This window comes from Corapipo altera, unplaced genomic scaffold (assembly GCF_003945725.1).
Source record: "Corapipo altera isolate COAL_440 unplaced genomic scaffold, ASM394572v1 0, whole genome shotgun sequence".
Taxonomy (NCBI): domain Eukaryota; kingdom Metazoa; phylum Chordata; class Aves; order Passeriformes; family Pipridae; genus Corapipo; species Corapipo altera.
The window spans coordinates 31,092,286-31,106,584 of record NW_020884872.1 but is presented as its reverse complement, the minus strand read 5'-3'; the positions used below and the strand labels follow the sequence as shown (position 1 = coordinate 31,106,584).

Here is a 14,299-nt window from a genome sequence, read left to right as displayed (position 1 = left end):
CACCTCTTACCTCATTCAGAATTGCCCAAACGGCTGAATTTTGTATTACTGAAAGCCGGAATGATGAAATAGGGTTTAGGCTGGGGTCAACTGTTCCTTCAGCTACACCGTTTTCAAACTTCCCTGCAAAAGAAGCAAAAGTGTATCCTCGATTAAGTCCTGTTCAACAAAATGAAGTAAAAAATTTGTGTCCAGAAAAGTGTTTCTGTAGCATCACACTTCACAGGTGAAACCTACTGACTGGTATCATTCCTGAAACAAAAAAGACTGAGCAATTTTGACATCAGATTAAGCTTCGCAGCAGCAAACAATATGGAGTGTATCATCAGAGCACACTGATCTGAACAGGATTACATGTAAGAATAAAAGCTTTGAAACTGTCTAAAGGCATTAGCACCTCAAATGCTGTGAAGATTTTGGCACAGGTATTCATTTAATATCATGGAACTAAACATAAAGCCTTTGCCTTATGTGTTTTCAAGGAGGAGTAAAGACAAGGTATATCATTCATGCAAAACATATTCCTATTTAAAGCATCTTCAATTATATTAGGATGAGTAAGAATCCAGTTTAAAAGCCAAGTTAGACTTTACACTCATATACACAACAATTTGATCTCTAAGGAAAAACTGTATTTTATCTTAAAATAGCAAATATACTGGCAGTGCATCTTACAGTAATTTATTAAGACAAAAAACGTGCTTTCATTATAACAGGGCTGCCCAACCTATGTCCAGCAACTAATACAATCCATGAGTAAAATTTCTCTTTCTTGACATGTATCCAGGCACCTTCCCCAGAAGCCACTTGGCTGTGGAAATGCCAGTCTCATCCTATGATGATACAGCTGATTTTCTATAGAGTGAGTTCATATCCAGGCCAAGAACACAGCTCACACCAAGGCACTTGTGCAGTCACAGAGCAGAAGAGGTGATCTTATACAACCTGGAAATGCCTCTACTATAATCCAGGTGATTAATCCTGGCAGAAAAGTTGAATGTAGCTGCACTTCAACTAAGAGAGTCACAACAGATCTTTGTTTAGTACATCAGTCTCGGAAAAGAAATAGCGAAAACAATATTAAGTAAAACCTACAAGGTCACGTACCCAAAAATGAGTGATCAAGAATCAGGTTTAGGTTTGTTTTGTTTTAATGAAAATGTCTTGACTGTTGTAATAGTAACAATACAGATTTCTTTCTACTGTGACATACCTATCCTGAAGTAACCATCCTCTAAGCGTTTGTCTTTGGTTTCTTTGCTTAATACCAGTTCTTCATTCTAGAATAACAAAGCATGAAAGAGATCATTTGACATATGACTTCACCAGGGAAAGACAAACGTGTACTTTAAGTGCCCTATGTAACTCCCATGGTAACTGCCACCCAAACACAATACTTAGCAGATACTGGCATACATGGTAGAACAAAAGCAAAGACAGGATCTTGCCTTCTTTTCCTATGGTTGAACAAGAGCACATTTCTCTCAGGACAAATGAAACTTACAGCTTACTTTTTGATCTAAGACTTTGGGTGAGATGAAAAGCCATCAGACCAGTGAGGGAAGCATTGCAATTATCACTGCCTCACTGAAAAAGGATGGGGATCAGTAAGTTTTTCTTAATAAGCACCAAAAATTAAGTTGTGAAGTAGAGCTTGAAAAACAGCTTGAAAATTACAACCATAATCACATGATCCAATACTGAAAGACCCACTATAAGAATTTCCAAGGAATGAATTAAAAATGCTTGACAAAACAGGAGATTAAATCCATCAGCTTCCTTTTTTTTTTAATTCCTACTTTGAAGGGAAGATGCTGAAGAAGTGGTGGGGATTCTGTGGGTCTGGTTTTTTGGTTTTTTTTTGGGGGGGCGAGTGGGTGTTTTGGTGTTCTTTTGTTGTTGTTGCTGTTATTGTTTGGGAGTTTGGGGCAGTTTTTTGTTACGGGTTGGTTTGGGGCTTTTTTTTAAATTTGTTGCTTGAGTCCCAGACAAATACAGTCTGGGGGCATTCTCGTTTCTAAGGGTTTTTTGTTCTTCTGAATTCTGCTTAAGGAGAACAGGGTTGAAATACCTGAACGGGCTTCTAGCTCTACCGAAGTCCATCGTGGAGAAACAGGTCCCTCAGGAGTTGCTGTCCTCATAGTGGCAACATTTTTTGTTGACACCAATGGCTTAGGAACAGGCCAGATAGAGAATTTTCTGTTTACCTTTTCCACATATTGCATCAATAGCAATAGAAGCTCAGTAGCATTATTCCTCAAGGGATGCTCCAGTTTGAGGGACATTTCACAGCCAAGTATAGCCAAAAAAGAGATGCTTGATGCACATTTTTGCTCATTACCTTGTATATTCATGTTTTATCTTGGGCTTAGATGAAGTGAAGGCTGCTGCTGTTTTTGTAGTTGAATGTATTTCCAGGTCTTGAGAAACAAAACCCACAGATCTTATGATATAATTATCCCACATGTCATGTTGTATAATTAGAATCAAACTAACAAATTTCTTTTTAGCGGTGGGGGTGGTCATAATTTCCTATTTTTGCTCGCTCCAAGGAAGACAGACTGCAAAAATGGATACGTGAACTCCTCCATAATTATTTAATTTAAAAAAAACAAATAAAAAGTAAGTTAAAAAACAAAGATTCAGAATATGGCAATTTAGGCATAGATGTCCAGATTCCTACACCAGGTAAATGGGAGAAGATAGAAAAACTTTGCCATGTTAGTACTAAATAAAATAAACTTGTCCAAAGTAATATCTTAATCCTCTCACAGACTTCTGTGATATAAGTGGTTAGCTGTAATATCCGGTTGAAGAAAAAGAACCCATACCATCTGGTGTCAAACAAGAATATACTTTAGATGAAGAAGTGCTCTCCTGTGACAAAACTCTGACTGATTTATGGGGAAAAAAATCAATAATCAGGAGAAAGGTACACATTCCGTTTAAGAACCTATATATTTCAGTATATAGTAAGGTCTGGATGTTTGTCAATTCCTGAATTAAGACTTTTTTATTACGTCAAAAAGCAGATTGACTTAGGTTTCCCATTTTCCAAAATACATGGGAGAGGGAAGACTGGGGTTTTTATGCTCTAAATAGTAGCAGTGAACTGGACAAAAATGACTTTGTTCACCACCAAATTATCAACAGCACTTGTAGCAGACTGCACTCTGAATGAACATCTGAATAGTTACCATAGTCTTCTGTGAACAGATCCAATTAAAAGAAGAAAATTTGTGAGAGCATCAGAGCAAAAAGATCATACACTCAAACCAAGTATTTATGTCTCCCTCACTCTTTTAAAAAAGTCAATGAAGTTAAGAGATTTTGCTTTTATCCTGTAATGAAGAAGACAAAAATCAATACATTCATACCTGGAAAGGCAAAACTTCTACAGTCGTGTTTAGAAGTATGTCTCCTGGATGCTCTGGATTGCCACTGTGAAACAAGTACCTATACACGAAAGGGGAAAAATAAAACAACCTACATACATCAGTCAGAATTAGCTTTGCTACTATTTTACATGTTAATCTTCACATTACAGGTGTTACAAGGATAAACATAACTTTATAACTGGACCTACATCAGATGGGGATAAGATGGTTTCATATACTACTGTAATTGAAAGGGCTAAAACTATTAATTTTTTTGAAGAGTAATTGTAGAGCATTTTACTGATAAAGGGAGTTTCCCTAATCTGATCTTGACAGACTGCATTATACAAAGCACCCAGCGCTGTAGTCAATATTGCCTGGCACACACTGGTACCACCTACAGAAGCAGGAGCCCTGCCTTCCTTCAGCCTGTCCCCTTCCACACGTCACCCTCTCCTTGTACCCACAGGATGAACTCTGCAGATCCATTCTGAACCAGCTCTGGGAACTTATCTAAGTCAATATTTTGCCAGGCCAGGGCTTCCCAAGTCCAACTCTCCACCCTGGTTCATTGCAAAATCTCCTTGATGATTGTGCCAGGAATTCCCAACCCATATCCACACCCTCAATGTTACCTGAATTCAAAGTTCTATTCCAAAGACAGATTTATTTAAACAAACAAACATCTATGTTAAAAGGACCTTTTTTTTTTTTTTACACCTGTACAAAAGTACCCATAACTCTCATTCAGTTGTGCATTTAATGATTTTTTTAATGGTGCAGAGTAAACATGTTTAAAACTGTATCTAAACCTATCCCTAAACATCCCTATCAGCATCCATCAGTGAAATGCAAGTTTTCATATTCTAGCTGCCCACTCTCAAAACAGCTTTTGCAGTCCTGTATGTATAGACAATGTTGCAAAACAGACTGTTTACTTCCCCTTTCTTTATACATAACGCAAACGTCATATTATTCTGAATACATATTACGTAAAAAAGTAACAATATTTTTCACCACTAGGTGGTATCAGTGCTTGAAAAATTGTTCATCACTCACCCTTTTTTCTAGTGGACCAGAAAGTTTATTCAGATTACTGTCAAAAACTACCTAGATACTACACCTACTCAGATGCCACTTTTAACAAGCCCATTTTATTTTATTATGTTTAAATGAATATGTAAAAATCTATCAACACATTTCAAATCTTTCTTCAATCAGAACTCAGAGTGAGAACCATTTTCGACATTAAACATGTCACCAGCCAGAGACAAAATTAGTTCAGAAATTATCAGCTGATTACAATTACAAACATTAGCTCAATTTGCAATTTATTAAGACATAGTTGAAGATGTAAATTCCAGTTTGTCTTTATCCAGTATGTCTGAAACCAGGTAAATACCTGCCATTAATCCATACTGCATAGCTACTTCTACAAGACAAGTAGAAGAAAACAGAGCTTTCTGATCCTGACTTAGAAATGTCTGTGACCTGAAAATCATATAAGTACTTGAAGAAAATACAGACACACATAGAACATTTCTTTTATCAATGCTCAGAAAAGAAGGAAAAGCACCCATTGTGATACAAGAAAGCCACATTGATTTCTATTGCACTGGTTTCAGCAGAACTGCACAGCTGAACTGCAAAACAGGACAGGACTGAGTAAGCTTCAGAACTGTATGTGCTTCAAGAAAAATAATTTTCCCACTGCAGTTTAATGCAAAGATCAGTCAATTCTTAAGTATGCAAGCTACATAAAACACCCACAGCTCTTTTGAGAAAAATCTTGTAACTTTTGCTAAACATTAATAATATCCAAAAAACTCCAAAGAATCATCCTTTCTAGGAAGATGCCTTCATTGCACATCTCAATAGCAAGCAAAAGAAAACTCTTGACAAATCTGACCAGAAAACTAAAAATATATTCTGCTCTCTTCTGACATAGTAGATATAATTTGCCATTCCTTAGTCTGTCATCTATCCTAAGGCAAGACTGGGCACTTTTTCTCTTGAAAAAACTGAAAATTTTAAGGAGACTTATTTTAAAATGCAAGTGATCAAACACTTCCTATCTCAGGTGTTCCTATCAAATGCTCCACCCAAACCACAGACACGCTGCTTTTCCTTAGCACTCATTTTTAAGAGGACAAAGAAACTCTCTGTGGTCTGCAATCGCTGTGTTCTCACTAAACAGTAAGTGACTTGGGATGTTTGGATGGGACATTTGGGGGGAAGTCGGGCAGGGGAGAAGGAGCAGTTTTAAGGGGTTTTTGTTTGTTTGGGGGGGGGGCTGGGGGAAGGAGTGTTACTTAATTATTTGGGGTTGGTTTCTTTTTCAAAACAACCCTGCGAGCATACAACCACAGCCAACCATTTCTCCTACTGTGCTATCAACTTTGAGATCCAAGTGCAGTTTCCTCCCCTCAGCAGTTGTCACTCCATTAGACCAAGGCACCCACAGGTTGGCACAATGCCAGAACAATTTACAGTGGTAATTAATCAAACCTGATTTCCAGACTTCCCTGTAATCAAACCTGCTTCTTTATTGTGTTTTCTATAAGTATCCATATGCACACACAAATGCATATGTCACATTTTAAATTATGTTTAGGAAGGAAGGGATATTTTTATATCTGAGTCTTGCTTCAACATTTGACAGATAACACCTACTTGAACATAAAAAGTTACACAGATTGAAAACAGAAGTATAAATACACATACACAGTCAATTCATATCTATGACATTTTGTTTAGAAATAAAATTTACAAATTAGAAAATTTATATTGAAATAAAATTTAATTTACAAACAGATATTCTACAACTTCTAAAATAAGTGTCGTGAGCTATGCTTTTGTGAAACTTGCTTTCCTGACAGGGGAGATTTTGCAGTGGAGATTTGCCACAGAGAGTAAAACCCATTTTGAAACAAATGTCAGTTAAATTTGCCATCCCAAAATCCTTGAATTGGCTTTTAAGGAACCTGTCCTCACCTCCCCAAACCTTTTGGTTTTGCACTCTATATATGCCAAGCCAACTTTTACGAATTTGCTGACATGCTAGATATTTAACTGGACAAGACAGCATTATGGAGTTCCCCCTCACAGGGTGGGGGGAAGACATTTGTCCCCTAACTAGTGAACTGATTTATTTATCTGACACCTCTTAAATAAAACAGACTTTTCTAAAAACCACAGAGATATTCACAGCACATTTGGGATCTTCATTAAATCCCTAATGTAGAGTAATTCAGCTGATGGTCACAGGATTACAAGGTTGGCTTTTTTTCCTTTTGTTTAATCCTCCATCCACTAATAAGATGTCTGGCCCAGTCCTTTTTCTTTCAAGACAAACATGGGTTTACAATTTGACTAAATGATCTTAAAGGTCTTTTCCAAGCTGCACAATTCTACGATTCTAAGGTTTTCAGATTGTGACAGGTATTTCTCAATAGGGATACTGAAAGACTTGGAAGTATCTTTACTTTCACCTGCTAAATTACTCTGACACCTGTCCTGGGATTTATATATGACAGTCCATGTAAACAGTGAAAACATGGTTTTTTCCTTCCAAATTAATTGCCATTTTTCTTAGGGTAGAATCATTAAGATTTTCTTTTCTATCTGCTGCTTAAACATAACACCTTGTGAACCATTCCTTCAAATTAAAATTCCAAAAGCCATAGATCTCTAAATATAGTAATCCCAAACAAACACAAATTCACCTGAAGTTAAAAAAAAAACAACACTACTATTACCTTACGGAATATTACTTCACTGCTTCTTTAAGGAAAAAAAAAAAATACAAAGATAGGCACAATTGAACATTTTTTATGAAAGTCATCAGAGAAAAGCAACTCTAACTTACTACTAGTAAATGTAGTACCAATGTACCTGAATCTTAGAGAACCTTTTCCTCTGGCAGTGTCTTTTTAGAGTCGCAGGTCAAAGATAATGACTAGCTACTCTAGATATTCAAGCACAGAGACAAACCTCCTCTCTGCATTATGCATTATTAAATGTATGAACTAACTTACATACATTCTGCTCATGACCTCAATGGAGTATGAGAGTAAGAGGATGCTAAACATCAATATCTCATGCAGCATAAAAATTACAGAAAATTTCAAGAGCACTGAAGGTTTAAAACAAACAAAAAATACTCCAACTAACAAACAAAATGGAGCAAAGCCAAAGCTAAAAAGAAAACTTTCAGTTTTCATATTCAATAACTTGAGTATTTACCCAAGCTGAGGGTTTCACTTGTTGCCGTGGAGCTAGATACACATATAAATCACACCAAATAGAGGGGAGAAAAAAAACCCCAACCAATAAGCTGAAACAAATATTTATACACATTCAAACACACAAAGGGAGGGAAGGGCAGAAGCATGATTAACATTAATACACTGACAAAAGTTTAGGTTACTTATCAGGGTTGAATACTGGAGCAGGCTCCTTGGGGAAGTGGTCACAGCACCAAGCCTGACAGAGTTCAAGAAGCATTTGGACAATGCTCTCAGGCACATGGTGTGACTCTTGGGGTGTCCCATGCAAGGCCAGGAGTTGGACTCGATGATCCTGATGGGTCCCTTCCAACTCAGCATATTCTGTCATTCTATGAACTGCTAGGGTACTTTAAAAGCCTACACTCAGATTCAGAACTCCCCCAATAGTAAGCACGTGGAAGGATTCTCACCTCTTGTAACATCCCCCAGAAGCAGTGTATAAATTAATATAAATATTACTAATCTGCACTGTTAGCTTTAATATTCTTCTTTGAATGGCTAAGCTTTGTCATCATCTGTACTTTCAAAAAAAAAAAAATCCCAGCTACACACTCCTCTATCCTTCCCCTGTTTTGCTTATGAAGGGATGTATCTCTTTTCTTTCTCTCACATCCAAGTATATTTAGGCCCAAAACACTATTATTCTCTTTATTCCCTAATTTGACGTCTTTTAAGCATAAAAAAAAAAATCTGTCCTTTATATTTTATCTAAACAAATATAAGCGCCAACTATTTCTTAATATATAGAAAGTGTTCTAATTAAAAATTAGAACAGAATACACAGAATAATTTTACCTGTAAATTATGGCAGCTTTATCAAAGGAAATAATATACAAAAATTCTTTGAACAGCACAATTCACATCCACTGACATTATATTTGAGTTGAAGGAAACAAGTTATCTCACTTGATGCTAAACACAAATATTCAAAGAATCTATTTAATAAGGCAGGCCTTTATGCTCTGTAAACATCAGGAATCAAATCCTCTTCTTTACATATCCTCCTTATGTCTCTTTTTAGCAAAATGATGTATTTTAGTATATCCCATTTTCAGAAAAGGAAAATAGGTAGGAAGGCAGAGAGGAAATGTTTCCTTCCATGTTTGAGCAAATTATCCATAGCAACATGCAGCATAGCAGTTTTTAATTCTGCACAACATGAATTTCTATAAAAGCAACATTCAGTCAGCAAATTTTTGGCTCTCTACAGATGCCATCATCCACTGCAAGGGTCATTATTCACCAATCCTATCCAGTATTTTTGATCACTGGATGCAAAGGTGGTAAAAGAAAACTAACCTAGCTCCTTTGTGTCACTTTCCCAGAATCCTAATCAGGAAACGTTATTCTACTGTCACTGAAAACTACTTCCTCATTCAAAATACAAACAGAAGATGAATAATTTCTTTTCCTTCTCTCAAGTTCAATTTATTCTCCTATTCTTTATGTATCTTACACAGTCTTTTGAAAAAATTGTTTATACTTCAAAAAAAAGCCTAATTCCTCAGGTCTATATATGTATACACCTGCCAAGTACTCACCTAGGTAAGCAATGAAGTAGGAGCTTTCCTATCATGTTATAATTCCCAATTCAGAAAAAAACCCTCAATGAAACAAACAAAAATTTTCCCCTGTCAAAAAAAACACCACCAAAAAACCCCACCCCATTAACTTCTGTGCAAAGAACTAGTGCACCAAAAGGAGAGATGTTGGTCAACAGACCACAAAATAGCTTGACTGAAGAGGTGATGGGAAGATTTTGGATAGTGGTCTTAGTCTTTTTTACCCAGCACATATCTAAGAAATTAATTTTCTCATACTACTCTCAAACTCAGTCTTTTACCATACCATTTCCTGTGCAGTCAGTAAAGAAGGCATTTAGCTGTGTAGGAAAATCTCATTCCCCAGACCACTTGTGCCTTCTGTTTCCCAGTGAGGACCACGACATCGGCTTTCTTACGCTGCACTGTCTCTCTGGAGTATGCACACATCAAGAATAATAAGAAAGAGTCTTAAATTTTTAATTTTGGAGGTGGTTTGGGTTTTTTTGTTATTTTGTGAATGGGTTTTGTTTGTTTGGATTTTTTGGTGGTGGTGGGTGGTTGGTTGTTTTTTTAGGGGAGGGGCTGTTGTCTGTCTGGAAATCTCTGTTCTTATCCTTTATGAATTTACTCATTTATCCATTATGTTCTTTTACAAGATTACTTCTACTGAACTTTTAATCCAATCAAATGTAGAAAGGTTTTGTTGGGGTTTTGGTTTTAGTATGTGTGTGTATATATGTGGGTGTATGCACATAAACGTTTTTTACGCCCCCAGCTTAGCTGGGGAAGCACACTCCATTCAGTTTTCTTAAACATAGCCATTTGCCACCATTTGAGATTGCACTTGGGTATATGACCTCATCACAGGCTGGAAAGATGCAATTATGACATCTCAGAGATTCAAGTCCTTCTGGAAATCAGGTGAAGTATTTTAGAGTATCTCAAGTGGCATTAACATCTACCATTTAGGCAATAGCATTAAGCCTCCAAGATTTCTGACTAAGAACTGTAAATCCAGAAACACTGCCAAACACACAAATCTTGAATATTATTGCCATTAAGGAGGAAGCAGCATGTCCTTGGCTCAGGCAGCTCTTCTGTCTCTGAACCACACTTTGAGGGTTTTTCCCTGTCTCATACGAAGTCCTTACCTCACTGTTACGGGCAGAGTTCCATGCCTGGAGCAAACAGCATCAGTGGCTGGGAGCCTGCCTGCCAAATCCCTGCTGTCAGTGCATCCATTTGAGGATGTTCAACTCATTAGTACAGGAGCTTATGTAAACACAGAAACTAAAGTCCTCAAATTCTCTTTTATGTACACTACAAGTATTATCCCACCTGAAATATACTGACAAACACCAAAACATTTTATAAAACAAAGAGATTTTCAAATATTGCCTATCAACTGACACTACCATTAAAAGCTTAATAAAATGAAGATGGTGTTAAATTTTAATGACATGTATCTTTAGAATCAGAACAAAGATTATTTCTAAATCATACGCCCTGTGTGTGTGCATCTCTGTTGTGGTTCTTGAGCTAGAACTGCCCATGAAAGGTTTAATGCATGACACTGAAGGGGAACTTCTACAATGAATAGTGATTATGAACAAAGAACAACTTATATATCAATCAAGTCACTGTTGTACTAATCTAAGACCAAAACAATTTTGCAGTTTTCTAGGCCTTGAGTGGTTGTTACTGCAAAAGCAAATGATGAGAAAGTTCCACTTACAGTTTTGTAGAGCTGTTAGAAAGTCTGTTTTCCTTTGTAATGCATTTCATCCTGTATTGCTCTACCTACAGGACTTGCATCCCATAGGATGGATACTTACATTTTAGATGCATACATGACTGAATGCATGTATTTATAACTTTGCTGTACTTAAATAAAAAAGTTCCTTTTATTTTTCACTGCTAGAGAACCTGTTTTAAAAGCTGCATTTGTTTTCCTTTACAAAGTACCAGGTAATCATCTGTTACTTTTTATGAAGGTATTTTTGAGCACTGTCACAATAATTTCAAAGCAGACAAAATAATGTATATGCTTAGTTACCAGGAGTCCAACAAGACCCTATTCACACTCAATACATTAATTTTCTAGCTTAGTCACATATATATTTCTTGCATGACTAACATGATTTGCATGATAATTCTATGTTGTGAGAAGATGCCACAGGAAATACATGTGAGGTTAACATTATGTGTTCCCTGGGATTCTAGGGTCAACAATATAGAAAATTAGATTATTAGTCTCAAATACTGCACATTCAGTATCTATGCCAATAACAGAGCGCAGGGTAGTAAATGCAATCTACAAACTGATTTGTCAAAGTATTAAGATTTCACTTTAAAACTGAACTCAAGTCAGCAAGTTTTACCTTATAAAATCATTTTATTAATAATCAATGTCACATTAGGATGACTACCCAGTAAGTTCCTAAAAGAAGAGGACAACTCTGGAGCAACTGTAGAGATAAAAGCAGTGCTGGGGGGGATGGGAATGAAAAAAACCACACCACCACAAACAAAAAACAGATTTTCCCTTCCCTCAGAAAAGGAAACTGCTAATCCTTCTGAAAATATTCCAAGTAACACTACCAAGCAGCATTGCAGAAAAGTCTAGAGCATAAGTTTCTTGAGGAGTAGCTGAGGGAGCTGGAGTTGTTTAGTCTGGAGAAGAGGAGGCTCAGGGGGGACCTCGTTACTCTGTACAACTACCTGAAAAGAGGTTGTAGCCAGGGAGGGCCTGGGAGGTGGGGGGGGTGTGCTGTTCTCTTCTACTATGCCTGCAGTGAGAGGACCAGGGGATATGGCCTTAAACTGAGACAGAAGAGATTCAGATTAGGTATCAGAAAAATTTTTTCACCAAAAGAGTGGTTAGGCATTGGAATAAGTTGCCAAGGGAGGCGATGGAGTCACCATCTCTAGAAGTGTTCAAGAGCTGTCTGTATGTGGCACTTGGGAATATGGTTTAGGGTGCTTATGGTGCTGTTGGGTTGAGGGTTGAACAAGATGATCTTGAAGGCCTCTTCCAACCTTGATGATTTTGTGATTCTGTGAAGCAGTTATATACAAGAAATGATGAGCCTCATATTTTAAAAATATAAAGCAAACTTAGATATATATACTAGTGAGGTGAGGCTGAGTTTTGTTTTTTGCTGTTTTTTTTTCTTTCCACAGTATAAAATACATACTTGTCCTTTCCTGCAGCTTATTTCTTAAAATACAGATCAGCATTTGAAATCCATTTATACCAAAGCAAACCTGAAGCTCTTTTTAAAAATATCCATTCTAAATTTCTATTGCAGACAAGTGTAAACATAATCTAATTATAACAGTCGTAGGTTATGCACTTCCAAGGGCTTCCTCCAAGTAATTAGTGCACATGTTCTTTGAATACCATATCTGATTTGTGTCAATCACATCCATAAGGAGGACTCTGAAATTTAGGCACTTAAAAAAGAAATGGCTGTGATGATGATGGACACCAGTATCACTTAAGTGCTGCAATGGAACATCTTTCTCAGATGTGTTTTGGCTGGTTCATAAAGAAACTCTTAAATATAACTCTCAGTTTTAATAATTAAATCTGGTTTTGGAACAGCAGTGTACATACCAAAACAGCAAAGTGGATTTCAATAATTATATAAGAACCTGGAGGGACAGAAATTCAGTATTTCTTATCTTTACAATGTAGGCTATTTTGAGCATTTATCAATTTATTTTAAAAAAACCTCAAAACAACAAACCAAACCATACTCCAACATTGCTGTGCAATTTGCTTTTAAGAAGAAAGTCTTTCAATCTACTTTCATTCTCAAGGATATGCTATTGAAAGAAATGTATGTATTTTCTTACTGCAAAAACCAGAGTGAGACCCTAACATACTATTAAGGGACATTGGTGTTGTGGCTGGAGATCTTTTGCTTGGAAAAAACCTAAAAAGGTTCACTGCAAGAGCTGTTACTAAAATAACTGTTAGAAGATTTCAGTTTACACGTTCTCCAGGTGTGGTTTAGAACAACGACCACCTACTTCACTGTTCAGTATTCAGCAGGGATCTGCCAACCGGGTCTTGCATAAAATAGCCACACGTTGCTTTCTGCTCAGTGAAGTGAGCTCAGTTCTCATTTTAAGCTATTAAGAGATCCTTGCCAGTGTTATTCCTGACATTATTCTCAGATCTTAAACAAAAATATTTAAAGACTTAATGAAAGCTAATTACTGAACTGCAGAAAACTCAAATTCAGTTCAGCAAAACACTTGGCGTGGAAAAATAAACTACAGGAACAACTTAGTGCTCTGTCACAGTGTAACAAACCTGCCATTCATTCAGTCAGAGCTGTGGTCAATATTTCCATTAAAAACCTTCTTCATCAAGAATTTGTTATGGGAGTTACTAAGCAGTTACACCTCAAACTGACTTGGCAGACAAAATTTTCTTTAAATTCCAAGAGCTTTTCTATTACTTAAAAAAACCCAAACAACTTGTTGCATCCTTTCACAGACACAGGATGGCTATAAAGGGTGTATTTTCTACTCTTAATTCCTACTATCAGATTTATTTCCCTACCAGGTAAGTCTTGTAATGTTTGGTCCATTTTCCCTTTTCTGTGTTTCAACCTGCAAGTCACAGTTTTATTTCTGACTGCCTCAGCAAGCATCCTTGAAATATCAGGAAATACCATTGCTCCATTAGACCTTCACTCACAAAAATCTGCTGCTGCTGTTCAAATTATGTACACAAACAAAAACAACCCCCCAACAATTTGAACTTAAAACATCTGTAGCTCTAATCAGTCACCAACTTCAGAAAGGCAAAATACTGTATTTTTGAGGACACTGTGGCAACAGAAGTTAAAACTCATAATAAACTTTGAAATGGCTTACAATGATAGCTCAAATAACATTGAACTTAAGTCTGAACAGGTAGCACCATTCTAATTGGTGGATCTGCTTTGAGGAAGCAACAGAACGCAAGATACTTCCCTTCTTCTAAAACTAAAATGCATTTCCTCAATAAATCAAAATAATAGCATAAAAAAAAATATATAATCCTCTACTGCTAAGACTGTTCTTAACACAG

General features: G+C 36.6%; 1 protein-coding gene across 1 annotated transcript in view; it reads right to left on the bottom strand.

Annotated features, from left to right (window-relative positions):
• The window catches only part of MGAT4A (alpha-1,3-mannosyl-glycoprotein 4-beta-N-acetylglucosaminyltransferase A), a 79,058-nt gene that overhangs the window by 5,879 nt on the left and 58,880 nt on the right, over positions 1-14,299 (bottom strand). Inside the window, exons 13-15 of the mRNA XM_027642108.1 lie at positions 3,378-3,456; positions 1,214-1,280; positions 11-123 (exon numbers count right to left, since the gene is read on the bottom strand). Coding sequence (XP_027497909.1) covers positions 11-123; positions 1,214-1,280; positions 3,378-3,456 — 259 coding nt within the window. The remainder of the gene's footprint in view (positions 1-10; positions 124-1,213; positions 1,281-3,377; positions 3,457-14,299) is intronic.